General features: G+C 43.1%; 2 protein-coding genes across 2 annotated transcripts; one reads left to right on the top strand and one right to left on the bottom strand.

Annotated features, from left to right (window-relative positions):
* Positions 1-280: 280 nt before the first annotated feature.
* LOC115169678 (glutamine synthetase) lies at positions 281-3,549 on the bottom strand. Its single transcript, XM_029725559.1, has 7 exons — positions 3,429-3,549; positions 2,550-2,734; positions 2,262-2,423; positions 2,023-2,169; positions 1,781-1,908; positions 1,476-1,675; positions 281-1,288 (listed from the first exon to the last, which is right to left on the bottom strand). The coding sequence occupies exons 2-7, from the start codon at positions 2,713-2,715 to the stop codon at positions 976-978; spliced, it is 1,116 nt and encodes a 371-aa protein (XP_029581419.1). The 5' UTR covers positions 2,716-2,734; positions 3,429-3,549; the 3' UTR covers positions 281-975.
* Positions 3,550-4,651: 1,102 nt separating this feature from the next.
* Positions 4,652-15,575, top strand: LOC115169677 (regulator of G-protein signaling protein-like). The gene is made up of 12 exons (XM_029725558.1): positions 4,652-5,027; positions 5,173-5,255; positions 5,344-5,418; positions 5,562-5,691; positions 7,697-7,798; positions 8,687-8,851; positions 11,105-12,264; positions 12,419-12,481; positions 12,562-12,775; positions 12,886-12,993; positions 13,081-13,371; positions 15,367-15,575. The coding sequence occupies exons 1-12, from the start codon at positions 4,991-4,993 to the stop codon at positions 15,489-15,491; spliced, it is 2,553 nt and encodes an 850-aa protein (XP_029581418.1). The 5' UTR covers positions 4,652-4,990; the 3' UTR covers positions 15,492-15,575.
* The last annotated feature ends 2,469 nt before the right edge of the window (positions 15,576-18,044 follow it).

The raw sequence follows: 18,044 nt of genomic DNA, 5'->3' as shown, positions 1-18,044 counted from the left end.
CATCCACCACACAAACCCTTTGACTAGGGGATGTCCAGTTTTGCAGGTTGGCTCTCAATGGGAATTATGTACAATATGATTAGTTTCCACTTCAGGAATGCCTTGATTCTGCTATATCATTACATTAGTTCTACATGCCAAATGGGCTGTGTTTAGACAGGCAGCTCAGATATGACTGGTCAAAAGACATTAGTTGGGGAAGATTTTCAGAGTTGGACTGCCTGTTTAAACGCAGCGATGTTGGCCTTTAGTAACCAGTTGAGACAAGAAACAAAGTCAGTTGCGGTAAAAAAAATGAAAGTTTAAATAAAAAGTTCAGCATAGTCAGGTTTTACCAAATCATGTGCCAGAAGAAATCAGTTAACAAAGGATAAAACTCCTTCATGAGTATCACAGAAACCACAAATGAATAAGACAGGATTTGGAGCCAGACGTCTAAAGAATGTACCGTACATGATCCAGTAGTGTAAAATCTGAAAGTTGACATTTAAAAGCCACACTTCCTACATAGTAACATTGATATAAAGTGGTACAGAGTTTTATAAATCCAGGTCAACGTGCATAAAGTACACAAACAATCCATAGGTTTTATTAAGAAAATTACACATGCCGCCCAGCCATAGTCGTCAGTGTCCACATGTGCTTTAGTTTATTTCAGTTCAACAGACGGCAGGAAACGCGAGATCAAATGGGATTTTTAAAACAGTTAAATACTCCCCACTAGAAAAGACTCAAATGAAAGGGGAAGACACCCTGTCAGCCACCATCTTTTATGATATTTTTTTTTTAATGTTAAACAGATTTAATTCCATGTTAAGTTGACCAGCCAACTTTAAGCCATTTAGAAGGTTAGAATAATTTGTGAAAAATGACAAATACAGTACTAGTTCGACTTTTCAGCCATTTATAAAATGAGAAAGGAAAAGGGTGGTGGCGAAGGGGATTCAGTCCAGAGAGGTGGGGATCTAGTTAGACCTAATAGTCCACAGGTTCGTCTCCTTCCTCGCTGAGCAAACAGGTGCGGATTATAGCCTCCGTCACGGCATACGGGTCACAGTTAGCAGACGGGCGGCGGTCCTCGAAGTAGCCCTTCTTCTCCTGGCCCACGGTGCGAGGGATACGGATGCTGGCACCGCGGTTGGCCACACCGGCAGAGAACTCGTGGATGTTGGAAGTTTCATGGTGGCCGGTGAGGCGACGGGCATTGTCAAGTCCCCCTTTAGGGTCATAGGCGCGGATGTGGTAACTATGCCTCTTCCCCAGCCTTTCAATGGACTCCTCAATGGCCCTGGAGCAGAGAGAAGGTGAGATTAGTTCATCACAGAAAAGCTCACAGTTGGTCAACACCATGTGCTTTGCCTTAAGAGCATTCTAATAAGTCTGGGTTTACTCCACATCCAAATGCGTGCAATTGAATAAATACGACTACTGATTAAACCTAGTATGAATGCGTCTTCATATGATCCAGTACTCACTTCAACCCACCCTCTTCCCTCATCTCTTTTGTGCTGAAATTGGTGTGGCATCCAGCGCCGTTCCAGTTTCCAGGGATGGGCTTGGGGTCAAATGAGGCCACCACACCAAAGTCCTCACACACCCGGTGGAGAATGAACCTAGCTGCCCAAAGGTGATCACCCATGCTGATGCCTTCACAAGGGCCAACCTGGAACTCCCACTAGAAAGACAAAAACAGTGTTCAAGTACATAAATCTCATTGCATAGGATCAACCTTTAGACGAGCCAAAAAATAATACATACACATATATAAAATTGTGCTTACCTGTGCAGGCATGACTTCAGCATTGGTTCCACAGATCATGACCCCAGCATACAGGCAGGCTCTGTAGTGGGCTTCCACAATATCTCTACCGTAGGCCTTGTCAGATCCCACTCCACAGTAATAGGGACCTGTACACATAAGGACAGGGTTAGTTCAAGAATAGTAACCGTCACATTCAAAGTAATGCATCCCGAGGGAGAATTTTACACGGTCAGTCAAAGACCACTAAGAACAGTCTTTACCTTGTGGACCAGGGAAGCCATTGTTCGGCCAGCCGAACGGGTGTCCATCAGTGCCCAAAATGGTGTACTCTTGCTCCATGCCAAACCAAGGGACCTGGTTCTCAACCATGTCCATGACTTTATTACACGTCAAACGAAGGTTGGTTTCTGTGCAAAGAATTTACCTATATTAGACGCTGAAGTAAAAATGGATGTAAAAAGCTTAGCTAGACAGATGCACACCAAGATTCAGAAGTTACCTGCAGGTTTGCGGTTGTACTTCAGCACTTCACACAGGACCAGTTTGTTGGGGTCTTTGCGGAAAGGATCTCTGAACATTGCAGAAGGAATCAAATACATGTCACTGTTTGAGCCCTCAGACTGGTAGGTGCTAGAGCCATCAAAGTTCCATTCTGGCAGTTCTACAGAATTAAGGCAAAGAAGGAGTTAGTTTACTCAAGTCACTCAACAACTAGGTAGACTAGGCTACAAAATTCATAAATCCCCTGGAACTTTACGTCAAATGTCAACCAACAACCATTGCTTACCTTCGATGCTCTTGGGCTCCGAATCCTGCGTTCTGGTTTTACAGCGGAGTCCCTCTCCTGTTCCATCGATCCAGACGTACATGATTTGGACTTTGTCTCCCTGAGGGAGGTCCATGTACTGCTGTTTGACAGCCTTACTCAGTTCTGCGCTGGAGGACGTAGCCATCTTATTTGTTATAAAACACCTAGGGAGATACAAACGTCAACGAGGTGGCGGCTTTGACCACAGTTGGAGGATGTGTTGCATAACAGCTAACGCAGAGACAGGATTGCTCATTGTTCTAGAAGTAATTAAAGAATGCATGCGAAGACATGTTAAGCATTTTCTTTCATTGAATTCCATGGCAAGAGTCAAAACAGATGGTTTTCACCACTTCAAGTAGAGCAAATCTGACAAAAATAAAAATTTCTGCCATATTGATCACAGCGTGTTTATCAGATGATCATTTCTGGATTGGTAGGCTACAGACCAACATAATCCACTAGCTAATAAACCTATTTCCCAACAACATTTTATCATTATCCTCCTTTACGACCATCAACGACCCTACCTGTTGCATCATTCCCAGAATTACCTACCCCCCACACACACCCACTGGAGTCATGGCGACGCTATTGCATCAGACACTTTCTAAATCAATTTACAGCACAATTAACCTAACACTACATTATAGAGAGGAAGTCAACAAATCAACAAAGACACCACAAAATCTGACTAAAGACAACCATTTCCAATGAAAGGACAACGTATCCCAAGTGGGAACAAAACAAAAAGGTGCCTTCCACTTACCTGGAACGCGGAAATAACTAAGCTACAATAGAATAGGTCAAATAAGGGTAGACAGACAGTTTATCATAAGGAAAGAGGGAGTAAATTACCTCTAAAAACGAGAAAATGGAAATTAAAAACGAAAAGGACTGGCAGGTCCAATGTAATGTTGAAAATCTTCCCGATAGTTGTTCTCATTCTCCAGCTCATGTTTCAGTTTAATTTATAACGTGAGAGCTGTAGCTCGGCGTCTATGATTGGTCAGAGAAAAAACCATGCGCGTATTCCAAGATGATTGAAGCAGACGAGGCTCGATCATTGGACGGGGTTCGATGCGCAACGCCCTCTGGTATAGTTAAAAAGCATTGCGTGACATTTTGTGAGACCGCTCCAATGTATCGAGTACGGAACCTAATGTATCGAGTACGGAACCTATTGTATCTAATACCCAATGTATCTAGAAGTAGACTGCCCTTCCTACACCATTACAACGAGCAGAAAGCTTTAACTTTAGGTTACAGTAATTACTAAAATGTCTGGAAATATATGCAATCGAGATTTAATGGGTACAACTTTAAAAAAAAAACAAAGCACTAAATTCCATCTCTGGGAAAATGAAACGCAGTCAAAAAGCCTCTCATCAGAAAAGATGCGCTGGCTGGCAGAAGCTATGTTCCAAACGCCGCCCCGTGGTAAAAAATTGTCTACTGTCTATTGATGTACTCAGATAAACTAGAAGTCAAGGCCTATAATTTCATACAATTGAATACCAATTACATATTGTTGAACTAGTTCTTCATCTTAGAAAATAATACACTTGATGAAGAACCTTAGTATGCTATAGAAATCATTCACATTAATATTTGTAGGTACACATTTATCGTTTCTGGGAAATTGATCAAATCAGAGTTCCGCACAATGACTTACTACAGGATGTTAATTTATGTACAGTATTGTTCGGGAGTAGCCCATATCAGATTCAGATTTAGATTGAGATAAGCTTTATTAGCATGAATGACAAAGCCACCGTTGCTAAAGTGACGTGAGATAATGACAATAATAACAGTAAAAACTATTATAATTATTACAATAAATAATAATAATAGTGATGGGATGAGAGAAAGGGTACAATATATATTGGTATATATCACAGGAGGCTGCTGAAGGGAGAACAGCTCATAATAATGGACGGAACAGAGCAAATGTAATGGCATCAAACACATGGAAACCAAGTGTTTGATTTTGTTAAAATCCTTCCACTAATTTCGCTCCAGCCATTACCACGAGCCCCTCCTCCCTAATTAAGGTGCCACCCACCTCCTGTGGTATACAGTATATCATATATCATATCATATGATATATCATGTTCACTGTAGAGTAGCAGGACAAGCTACATAATCTCTTTGGCACTGAGGTATTGGTTTTCCATGAGGAGAGAGAGAGTGGAAGGTGAGTACAAAGTGTGAGTTGATGTCAAGACAAGACATTCCAATTTCACCCAACAATGATACATTTGGAACCTTTGACATCTATGACATCACTTCAAGAATGCAAGACTTCAAAAATAGTCATGGTGTCCCTATAGGCCTGTTGTCATCTATATATAGACAACTACATCATTTTACCAGAACGCCATTGATCAGACAAAAGGGATGTCTTTTGGAAGTTTAAGATGCGAGGGTACACAACTCAAATGACACCAAGAACAGGTAGGTGGCTATGACTGATGTATGGTTTTACTCTATGCATGCTCATTTGGATCAGAAACAACATTTGAATTTCCAATGAAAGTTCATAATTTATGAACATTTGACTAATTAAGAAAACAGACTTTTGTCTATGGTCTATTTCTAGGAGGACAATGTGATAAAGCGCTTGCAGACCTTTTGAAGGATGATGTTTTTGTGGATTTCTTCAATACATTTCTGAATTTGCCAGTATGTACGGATTTCTAGTTAATCAACACTTTTGTAGATTCTTTATATCTTGGATACACTAATTTCTGTAATGTTTATCTTGGCCTAGGTGTTTGGTCAGACTCCGTTATGTGTTCTATCCGAAAACAAGTGGTACCTTTGTCCTGAAATTCCAATCATCCAGGTAACCAAGCCATATTAGAAAAGTTAATGAATTACTCACACTAATTTTGGTATACAAAACAATCAAATGTTCAACAAGATTACCACATTCAAGCTGATAAGTCAAATTGCTACTGACTAGCTTGTCATTCTTTGCCATTGTAGGATGTGAGAAGAGGCGGATTCCTTGTATGGCTGAGCGTGCATCGGTTCGTTTACTTCAAACAGACAGAGCTGTATAACTACTACTCCTTGTGTAAAGAGTTCCTGCAGTTTTCGTCATGCCAAGCTAAAGGTCAAGACTAAAATACATCAAACAGCAATTTCTGTGTTTGAAGCAGATCGGTTGAATGGATTGTTGTGCAAGAGTGTGCTTTTTTTCTGGTTAAGAGAATGTTAGGCAAAATCAAAACAGGGATGAAGGAGGTAAATACTCTTTAATATTTGTTTCCATCCAGAGAAAGACTATACAGCTGTCAATAAAGCATTAGACAATGGTACACCCCGTAATAGTAGGCCAGGCTGTATTAAGTATTAGCAAACCATTTGAAGCATTGAGATAATATACTGCTCAAAAAAATAGAGGGAACACTTAAACAACACATCCTAGATCTGAATGAAAGAAATAATCTTATTAAATACTTTTTTCTTTACATAGTTGAATGTTCTGACAACAAAATCACACAAAAAATAATCAATGGAAATCCAATTTATCAACCCATGGAGGTCTGGATTTGGAGTCACACTCAAAATTAAAGTGGAAAACCACACTACTGGCTGATCCAACTTTGATGTAATGTCCTTAAAACAAGTCAAAATGAGGCTCAGTAGTGTGTGTGGCCTCCACGTGCCTGTATGACCTCCCTACAATGCCTGGGCATGCTCCTGATGAGGTGGTGGATGGTCTCCTGAAGGATCTCCTCCCAGACCTGGACTAAAGCATCCGCCAACTCCTGGACAGTCTGTGGTGCAACGTGGCGTTGGTGGATGGAGCGAGACATGATGTCCCAGATGTGCTCAATTGGATTCAGGTCTGGGTAACGGGCGGGCCAGTCCATAGCATCAATGCCTTCCTCTTGCAGGAACTGCTGACATACTCCAGCCACATGAGGTCTAGCATTCTCTTGCATTAGGAGGAACCCAGGGCCAACCGCACCAGCATATGGTCTCACAAGGGGTCTGAGGATCTCATCTCGGCACCTAATGGCAGTCAGGCTACCTCTGGCGAGCACATGGAGGGCTGTGCGGCCCCCCAAAGAAATGCCACCCCACACCATGACTGACCCACCGCCAAACCTGTCATGCTGGAGGATGTTGCAGGCAGCAGAACGTTTTCCACGGCGTCTCCAGACTCTGTCATGTCTGTCACATGTGCTCAGTGTGAACCTGCGTTCATCTGTGAAGAGCACAGGGCGCCAGTGGCGAATTTGCCAATCTAGGTGTTCTCTGGCAAATGCCAAACGTCCTGCACGGTGTTGGGCTGTAAGCACAACCCCCACCTGTGGACGTCGGGCCCTCATACCACCCTCATGGAGTCTGTTTTGACCGTTTGAGCAGACACATGCACATTTGTGGCCTGCTGGAGGTCATTTTGCAGGGCTCTGGCAGTGCTTCTCCTGCTCCTCCTTGCACAAAGGTGGAGGTAGCGGTCCTGCTGCTGGGTTGTTGCCCTCCTACGGCCTCCTCCACGTCTACTGATGTACTGGCCTGTCTCCTGGTAGCGCCTCCATGCTCTGGACACTACGCTGACAGACACAGCAAACCTTCTTGCCACAGCTCGCATTGATGTGCCATCCTGGATGAGCTGCACTACCTGAGCCACTTGTGTGGGTTGTAGACTCCGTCTCATGCTACCACTAGAGTGAAAGCACCGCCAGCATTCAAAAGTGACCAAAACATCAGCCAGGAAGCATAGGAACTGAGAAGTGGTCTGTGGTCCCCACCTGCAGAACCACTCCTTTATTGGGGGTGTCTTGCTAATTGCCTATAATTTCCACCTGTTGTCTATTCCATTTGCACAACAGCATGTGAAATTTATTGTCAATCAGTGTTGCTTCATAAGTGGACAGTTTGATTTCACAGAAGTGTGATTGACTTGGAGTTACATTGTGTTGTTTAAGTGTTCCCTTTATTTTTTTGAGCAGTGTATATAGGCATATACCAAATGTATTGATGAGAGCATGTGTTGTGACCAGTATGCAGTATATGAGAGGGAGGGACAAGGGAGGGGCAGGATGCTATGTACTTCTGTTCTATTCTAGTCTTCTTCTCATCTGTCCATTGTGCTATTCCCTTCTCAGAGGTGCTGAAGTGGACATTTGCAGACCAGTGGCTGCTGAAGAGATGCCTGGGCAGTGTGAGAGGGATGAGGCGCTTCTGCTCTTTTGTCAAAGGCACTCGTGGTACGTCTTTTTATTGTCTCTGAGATTATTTAGATTTAAGAAACTACTTAAATATATTTTATGGCCTTGAAAATGAGAAATTTAATTTCATAATATCCCTGAGATAGGAAGTTACTGAAATGTAAGCTATGTAATCAGTGGCCCTTGTTTGTTTCAACCACAAAGTGTGGCATTTGGTTTTGTGTGAGTTGTAGACTGAATTTTGCAGTAGCAAGTTGACTTTGAAAAGGTTAAAGAGGAAACTTGAGTTCCAGGATCCGGTCAAAGTAAACATTTTAATACAGAGCTTTCAGGGTACAGGTAAAAATGCAAAGGCTAATAGCGCCAGAGGCTGAAAAAGCTAAGGCCTATATATAGTATGATGGTAAAGCATGGCTAAAAGGCAAATGGCGCAAATTAAAATTCTTCTTCTGAGTCTCAAGATTGTATAGTCATTCTGAGTTATGTATATGCGTCAGTACATATGTTGGTTGATATGAAACTGATACAACTTTCAATTGAACAATGAGAACAGTGAGACATTTGCTACTTTGGGTACAGAGCGAGGGATGTTCAGACAGTTTAAGACTGGATTGTCATGAGTTGAGCCCTCTGAGAATTCCATTTCATGTGTGATCTGAGGCACAGATAAAGCTGGAAAACACTTGTATACTTTAGAGTAGACCATTTTAAGTTATGTGTGACCAATTAAGCAGGTTACTCAATATTATTGTAAGCAAATATGTGTGAGGATATGACATCTGTGTCGTCGTCGAGTTTGGTTATCTGGGTTGGCCCCCAAAATCCCCCCTACAATCGATTAGTCTCCGCCCTCAACGAATGTTACTCCTCCGTCCTCAGTGTGTGTGTGTGTGTGTGTGTGTGTGTGTGCGTCTTGTGTACCTGAAGGAGAGGAGTTGGTGACGTTCTTTGTGAAAGTGGAGCGTCTCCTGCAGATACACTGGCAGCAGGGTGGGAGCCAGAGGAACCGCTACCAGGCCCTGCTTACTGTCATCAAAGCTGTCCACCTCACCGAGGGCTCCAGCATCATGACCACCTGTCGCATCTCCTCTGGTAACACAGGAGGGCCTTCGTTCAAAATATCACCCTATTCCCTTTACTGTATATGACTTTTGACCAGGGCCCTATGAGCACATGCCAAAAGTAGTACACTATAGGGAATAGGGTGCCATTTGGGATGCATACAGGGGTTAGCCTACTGTTTATGTACAGTTGAAGTCAGAAGTTCATATACACCTTAGCCAAATACATTTAAACTCGGTTTTTCACAATTCCAGACATTTAATCCTAGTAAAAATTCCCTGTCTTAAGTCAGTTAGGATCACCACTTTATTTTAAGAATGTGAAATGTCAGAATAATAGTAGAGAATTATTTATTTCAGCTTTTATTTCTTTCATCACATTCCCAGTGGGCCAGACGTTTACATACACTCAATTAGTATTTGGTAGCATTGCCTTTAAATTGTTTAACTTGGGTCAAATGTTTCCGGTAGCCTTCCACAAGCTTCTCACAATAAGTTGGGTGAATTTTGGCCCATTCCTCCTGTCAAAGCTGGTGTAACTGAATCAGGTTTGTAGGCCTCCTTGCTCACACCCAATTTTTCAGTTCTGCCCACAAACTTTTTATAGGATTGAGGTCAGGGCTTTGTGATGGCCACTCCAATACCTTGACTTTGTTGTCCTTAAGCCAATTTGCCACAACTTTGGAAGTATGCTTGGGGTCATTGTCCATTTGGAAGACCCATTTGCGACCAAGCTTTAACTTCCTGACTGAGGTCTTGAGATGTTGCTTCAATATATCAACATAATTTTCCTCCCTCATGATGCCGTCTATTTTGTGAAGTGCACCAGTCCCTCCTGCAGCAAATCACCCCCACGACATGATGCTGCCATCCCCGTGCTTCACGGTTGGGATGGTGTTCTTTGGCTTGCAAGTCTCCCCCTTTTTCCTCCAAACATAACGATGGTCATTATGGCCAAACAGTTCTATTTTTGTTTCATCAGACCAGAGGACATTTCTCCAAAAAGTACAATCTTTGTCCCCATGTGCAGTTGCAAACCGTAGTCTGGCTTTTTTGGAGCACTGGCTTCTTCCTTGCTGAGTGGCCTTTCAGGTTATGTCGATATAGGACTCATTTTACTGTGGATATAGATACTTTTGTACCTGTTTCCTCCAGCATCTTCACAAGGTCCTTTGCTGTTGTTCTGGGATTGATTTGCACTTTTCACACCAAAGTACGTTCATCTCTAGGAGACAGAACACATCTTCTTCCTGAGCAGTATTTATTTTATTTTTTATTTTACCTTTATTTAACTAGGCAAGTCAGTTAAGAACAAATTCTTATTTTCAATGACGGCCTAGGAACGGTGGGTTAACTGCCTTGTTCAGGGGCAGAACGGCAGATTTGTACCTTGTCAGCTCAGGGATTCACTTGCAACCTTTCAGTTACTAGCCCAACGCTCTAACCACTAGGCTACCCTGCCGCCCCGTATGATGGCTGTGTTGTCCCATGGTGTTTATACTTGCGTACTATTGTTTGTACAGATGAACATGGTAGCTTCAGGCATTTGGAAGTTTCTCCTAAGGATGAACCAGACTTGTGGAGGTCCACAATTGTTTTCTGAGGTCTTGGCTGACTTCTTTGGATTTTCCCATGATGTCAAGCAAAAAGGCACTGAGTTGGAAGCTAGGCCTTGAAATACATCCACAGGTACACCTCCAATTGACTCAAATGATGTCAACTAGCCTATCAGAAGCTTCTGAAGCCATGACATCTTTTTCTGGAAATGTCCAAGCTGTTTAAAGGCACAGTCAACTTAGTGTATGTAAACTTCTGACCCACTGGAATTGTGATACAGTGAATAATAAGTGAAATAATCTATCCATAAACAATTGTTGGAAAAATTACTTGTCATGCACAAAGTAGATGTCCTAACAGACTTGCCAAAACTACAGTTTGTTAACAAGAAATTTGCGGAGTGGTTGAAAAACGAGTTTTAATGACTCCAATCTAAGTGTATGTAAACTTCTGACTTCAACTGTATATAGCACTTTGTGACATGTTGTTAATTGGACTGAATACATACAAATTGATTGACACGCTTCTGCTACATATGTATGGCGATATTATAGTAGGCTTATGGAATGTTTACCAACAAAGTAAACATGGATACCTATACAGTACATAGTTTAAACGTGTTTCACGGTACGTAAGCACCATTATGTCATGCCATGTCACCATGTGTAACATCATGACACACTGTTAACCACCTTGTTACCTCTTTTGATACCATGGTTCTCCTCAGAGGGTTTGTTGAAGATCTTCTCGGGGAGTGAACCTGGTGGGATGGATCAGATTCTGTATGAGATGAGGTCCAAAGCCTTATGCCGTCTTCAGTCCTACTGGCTGCCCCAGTACCTCTGCTCCTGTAAGCTCTCCATCACCAAACTGAAAGAGTGTGCCTCCATCGTCAAAGAGTACGAGGACGTTGCCTCTAACCTCACCCTGGTAGAGAACCCTGCTCCGCTTGACCCACTGGGGTGGAGTTTGGGCTCGCCACCATCAGAGGGCCCTACAGTGACCCGGACCTACTGCTCCAAAGTCAGGAAGAGGCTGCTGTGGAGGGCCCATCAGAGGCCTGGGACAGGACTTAGGGTTGGGGCAGCAGGGATGCCCGATGGGCCGGCCATACAGCAGTGGTTGCCCATGGCCGGAGACCAGGGAGAGTGTACCAATATAGTGCACTACATGAGCAGGCATGGGGAGGAGATTGTGGTCGGTGGTGACAAGACACATGGGGGCAGTGGCAAAAGGGAAGGCAGAAGCAAGAGAGGAGGAAGTGGGAGCTCAAAGAGAAGTAACAGTACTCCTCTCCTCAGAAAGGTGAGCTCTGCTAGTCTTAGGCCCAGAACTGGCCCCCTCCCTGTCATGCCCATACTCCCATCCAAGAGCCTGCCCAGTCTGGACAGCAGCAGCACTGACCCCATCATCCCCCCTCACGCCTGTATGGAGACCCCCATCTGCCACCTTCCCTCCATCACCACCATCCCTGTCACCCCTACTCCCGCTCCTCCTTCCAGACCGGTCTGGGGAACACCACACTACGACGAGCACCTCTCCCTGGCCCTGTCCGCTGATGCTCTTGCTGGGGGTCCCTATGAGAATTTCCTGAGGGTCAGTGGCCAGGGGGTCATGCTGCACCACCTGGGACTGTGGCAGGAGCTGGATGGCTTCCTCAACCTCCTGCTCAAGATGGAGGATGGCCCCTCCAAGGCTCTGAGACAGGTGCTGGCTAGAAAGATCATGGCTGTGTACTTGAGTGATGCGTGGCAGTGTGTTAGTCGCCCTGAGGGTGAGTGGTGCACCACCTACCTGACCAAATCCACCGTCTGCCACCTCATAAACCTCCTCCCCTCTGGCAATGTGATGCCCTGGATCTACACGGCCAAGCAGGAATTATGCCAGGTGGGTGTTAAACCTTTTTTGACTGCAGTATGTGGTTGACAGCAAAGTGAGAACATGGAAAGTCTGTTTATTATTTATACTTCTTCTCACTCCTTGATTACAACGTCATGTATTCAGTGTCAGTACAAAGTTTTCCCTCTTTCCATTTGAGCAGATTCTGGGTCCCACCTACAATGCATTTCTGGATGAAGAAGACAAAGTCCTTCTCTTCTATCTGGTAACCAACTCATTTCTAATCTGATTATTAGGATGGTGGAACTGTAGTTTTACTCCTCGCTCCATCGTTTTCTCTCTCAGTTCACTCAGAATGAGGTCAAGGGGAAAGTGAGTCATAGAGCTACAGCGCCCTCCAGTGATCCCACTGCGCCAGAGCAGCAGGTGAGGAGGATGAGGGAGGCTCTGGCTCTCTGTCAGGCCTGCACTGAGCCTCTCACTGAGGAGACCTGGGCCCTGCTGCCCCTAGAGGACATCAGGACAGGAGGCTCTGTTCACCTGCACTACAGGAAGACCAGTAAGAACGAACTGGTTGTAGAAGAAGTACTGTACTCTACGGACAAGACTTGTCCTCCTCACACCATTTGGTGTAAAATAGAGGCATGTCTTTTTCTCCTCATGTCTCAGATCGGTATGACCTTCCATTTGAAACCCTGGCTGAGAAGTACCCCAAGGTGGCTGTGGAGGCGATCAGTAAAACTCACAGACTCTACTATGACTGGAAGCCAGTGCAAGGTATGATGCAAATTACATTCAAACTTTTCCTATCAGCTTCAATGATTAATAAGTCAATGAAACATAACAATAAAATGTGTCCTCCAGAGGAGACAAAGAAGCCAGTGGTGACATGCAGTACTAAGAAGTCATTCCACCTGATGAAGGACAAGGACCACAGCTTTGCCGAAAAACCATCCATGAGACCAAGGTTTTTAGAGGAGGTGATGAGAAGTCCCACCAACCTGGACTTCTTCAAGCGTTACCTGAGGGCCTATGATGCTCACGGAGCTCTGAACTTCTACCACGAGGTGGACAAACTGCGGCACGTCGACAGCCTCCTCCAGAAGACCAAGATCAACAGCATCGTGTCCCGCTTCCTCAGACGAGCAGACGCTAGTAACCACACTGAATAGATTATAATTGAATAATTTGTCCTCCAAGAAGGAAACTATTTCCCTGCCTTATAGGTTAATGAATAATCACATTGACTTTATATCAGATATACAGTAGGCAATGTTATGTCACTATAGGCATCACACTCGCGCTCAACTTAAATGAAAGCCACACTCTCCTGTACAGTATGTGCGCTCTAGTTAGCCTAGTTATGATATGCGCATACCACAGTCGTTAGCTACTCTTTTTAAACATGTGTAGCCAGCCTGGTCTACTAGGTTAGATGTAACAAAGTAAATGTAAATCCGGGACACTCAAGTTAGTATGATATGTTATGTTTGGTATGGTTACAAAAGACAGATGGTTACTTAAGGCAAAAACCAAGGTTGCGTGTTCGAATCTCATCACAGACAACTTTACCATTTTAGCTAATTAGAAATTTTGCAACTACTTTTTAGACACTTTGCAACAACTTAGCATGTTAGCTAAGCCTTGCGTTACCATTTAATCTAACTCCTAACCTTAACCCTAGCTAGCGTTAGCCAAATAAATTGGAATTCGTGACGTATATACAAGTTTAGCAAATTTGTAACATATTGTACGAATTGCAATTCGTAAAATATACTAATTGGATTGTCCAGCATTTATGTTTACTATGTTACGCCTTCCCCTAAATCCAGATTAGTGTAGCCAACAAATGCTCAATACTCTTCATTGCCAACAACAGTTAACCTACTGTTTTTAAACAAGTGTAGCCAACAACAGCTAAATACTCTTCATTGCCAACACGTTTTCCAGTTATCTTTGTAGCTCCAGTGAAATTAGTTTCTTTCAGTTTGTGCATTCATTTTTGTGTTTGTCACGTGGTTGGTGCTGCTTCTCTGAGCTCCACTCGTACACATCCTCTCTGCGTACACCCTCGTTTGATTCAGAAGCACGCAGCCCCTTTTCCCAAGGGCTCTGTCATTTTGTCCATTTATTATTTGTTTAATGAGATCTCTCATATTAAAAATGTATACAGGTTAGATTGAAAAAGGCCTGTGAATATGATGTGGTGTTATGATAGTCTACTTCTGCACATTTGTGTCGTCTTCAGCTTGTAAATTAGGTTTCAACCAGTTCATTTGTTATGTGCACCCCTGCTTGTTGATGCAATGGTTTTGCACAGGGATTGGACTCAAGGTATTTCTACCTGGCTTTACCAGTGATCTGTATGCTCTGAAGGGGAGAATATCTGTATGTGGTTAGGCTGCATTTTGTCTTGACAGTGCCCATAGCCTGTTTCCCACCAACCAAATCCTAATTTAGTAGGCCTATATTGATTTTGTAAGGGGAAAGCATATGACTGTCCACATTGTTTGTTTTTGTAGGCTAAGTGCTTGTGCATATTTTTGGGGACATTATTATGTAGGCCTACCTCTGCTACCACTTCTACCATTTTGTTAATAAAACTCACACTTTTTGCACCTTATCCTTTGACTCCTGTCTGCCTACTAGCTGATGGGACTAAAGTCAAACTTTTTTCATCTTTAGCCATGATAGCCGTTTATAACAGGTTGCTATTTAGCCATAGCCTAAGAAGCAGATTTTCGACCAACCCTTACTTGACAATACTTTCTTAATTCTCGGCTTGGAAGTCCCCGGTCTCTTTTATAAACTCCAAGTCAAAAATGAAGAAAGTAAACCCTATTGCCTATATATCACAAATCTGCTGCTTACGGCTAAATAGCAGCCTTTTATCAACTGCTATCATAGCTAATGAAGAAAGCCTTTTAATCCCATCAGCTGCCTGCCTACAGTACCTTCCCCTTGAGACCCAGTCCCAAGGTCAGCCAGAGGGCGCTATTATTCCTGCCGTCGTTTGACCTCTAATAGCACCCTCTGGTGGCTCTTGCGGCTGCTTGAGACCGTAAATCACGTCTGCCTTTCCACACACTAAACCCAGCATATTATTAACAAACATAATTTATGTCCCCGTCTGTCTGTCTGTCATTGTAGAGGATTATCTTCAGTGCAGCGCCAACCTCATCTCTCAGATCCCCAAGATGAGATATGTTTCTCCCGACGTCATTTTTGCAGCTCAGGATCTGGTTATCAAATCCCTGGAAGCAACCTGGTACTGAACCTTGATAAGTGATCCCAACTTATTTATTACAGCAGTTTATTATATTATATTATGAGTTCATTTTAAATACCTCTTCTTATTAATACTACTCACCACATGTATGTCTGGGAATTTTTGCTATCTTTAGACACTATCTGCAGTGTGCAGGACACCTGCCTTTTACAATGTGTAGTTGGATCATAACATGTCCATAAAACATGCATATTTTCCAACAGATGTTTTACTGCATGGCTTCAAAGCATTAAGGTTTAATGGACACAGATGTTATTTTGTTGGACAAAATTGTGGTGTGCTCTTTTGTACAAAGTGAAAATGTTGTATGATTTATTATGTATGGTGCAGCAGTAGTGTAGCAAAACAGTAAGATGTTCTATACAACCATGTTTTTCTAAACTATTACTCCAAATATGGATTCATCTAGAATGTACCGCCCAAAAATATGAATCATTTTTTAAATTTGTATTTATTGTGGACCTTATGCTTCTGCAGGTTCAAAAAGTATCAAGAGACCTTTCCTCCTTGTACCAATGTTACTGACACCAGCACAAGAACCGTCGTCCTTACAAACAAACTAGTGAGTTGTCACCACTTTACCATGGCCGAATACCAACAGAGTTAGATGAACCTGTGTCAACTGGGACATATGTTCAAACTTAGAATCTACTACTGCCCTCAATTCCTAATGTGGCACATATCGTCTATATTTCTATAAGGTTAACTATTCTGTTATCACAATATTCGTTCCTCCTTTTCTTCTTATAGAAACATGTGTGGAGCGTCTTCTCCAGGTTCATCAAAAGCATCTGTAAATTCCGGCATGCCATGAAGGACATTCTGACCAGAAGCAAGTTTGAGGGCTACCTTAGACACAACTGGCAAGACTTCTCTCTAAGTAAATTCCCCTGTTTAGCTTTACCATTCCAGTATTTTAGTTGTAGGGCTTGTCGTTGGTTCTTGTTCCCCAATGGCCCAAGAAGCCATGGTTCTCGGATATCATTCGCTTGTTGGGTGGAGGTCCGTGGGCACCCCGACCCCCCAGGGCGGAGATCCGTGGGCACTCCCCCACCCCACTACACGCTTATCGTCTCGGGCACAGTGGGGGGGTTCTGTTGGTCTCAGGGCATTTCGTATTATTCTGGACGTAAATCCGAGACACTCCATTTAGTATATGTTTCATATGGAAGGTATTAATATGTGGATGTCCATCACCCAATTTGTATTATATGTTACGAATTCTAGCTAGGTGGCTAATGTTAGCTTGCTTGCTAACGTCAGCTAGGCTAGGGGTTAGGGTTAAGTGTTAGTGGAAGGGGTTAGAGGAAGGGGAAGGGTTAGCTAACACACAGAGTAGCTAAAAAGTAGTAAGTAGGAGCAAAGTAGCAAATTAGATAAACTTGTCCGTGATGAGATTCAAACTCGCAGGTTGTTAGACATTCGCGTTATATGCTCACCCCAACCAACCACCCTCCTTTCGTTTTTGCCTTAAGTAAATATTTATCTTAAGTAACCATACCAAATGTAACATATCATACTAAATGGGGTGTCTCGGATTTAGGTAGAGAATTTTACAAAATTCTCTGAGACCAGGTTGGGAGAGTTGGAATCTAGGGGCCTGGATGGCCGGAGATTTACCTCCAAATGCATTTCTATTGTTCAGCGTGAGGCGAATATGAGATTTAACAGCGGTTGGCATCCAATTTGTTGCATTACCGCCACGTACTAGACTGGAGTACAACTCCCTTATACTTTACTTGAAAAATAAAAAACTACCATCTAACACTATACTCACTCATTTCAAAATTATATAAAATAAAATTAACACCCCCCTACTCCACTAATTAAATGTATTTATTCCTACCTCATGCCATCACCCTGAAAGGATGGGACATCACCACTTGCTATAAATGCTAAAAATCCAATCTTACTGAAACTTAATTCACTTTTTGGCCTATCCCTCTGTACTGAAATATCTCTACTACTCTCACCACTCCTCTCCCTTAACCCATCTTCCTCTACTTTCTTCACTGCCTCAGAATATGACAACTTCTGCTCTACTCTAACCCTGGAAACCTTAACCTGCCTCTCTCGCACGGGACATTTCTGATCCCCAGCTCCATGGGCACCCTATCAATTAACACCTTCCACTACTTTCCCCAATGCTACACATTCCTTTGTCTCATGCCCTTCTGCACATTTCTCACACATTGGACCCTCCCTCCTACACACTGCTGCCACATGCCCATAAGCTTGACACCTGTAACATCGTAATGTATTCGGCACATACACTCCTACAGGATAACTTATATATCCTAACTTCACTTTGTCAGGCAAAGACTCAACTTCAAAACTCAAAAGAACAGACAATGACTCTTCTGTTTCCCCACCCGGTCTGCGTCGCATCAAACGACAAGCATCACATACACCGGGAATCTTTGCCCACAGCTAGTCATCGTTTATATCTACTGCTACCCCAGTTATCACTCCTTTCATTGGTGCCCTTTTCTGGAGAATGAAACAATTCACTTTTCTTGCCCCCATTCGTTTTACTTAG

This window comes from Salmo trutta, chromosome 31 (assembly GCF_901001165.1).
Source record: "Salmo trutta chromosome 31, fSalTru1.1, whole genome shotgun sequence".
Classification (NCBI taxonomy): domain Eukaryota; kingdom Metazoa; phylum Chordata; class Actinopteri; order Salmoniformes; family Salmonidae; genus Salmo; species Salmo trutta.
The sequence above is the reverse complement of the archived record's forward strand: the minus strand, read 5'-3'. Positions and strand labels throughout refer to the sequence as shown.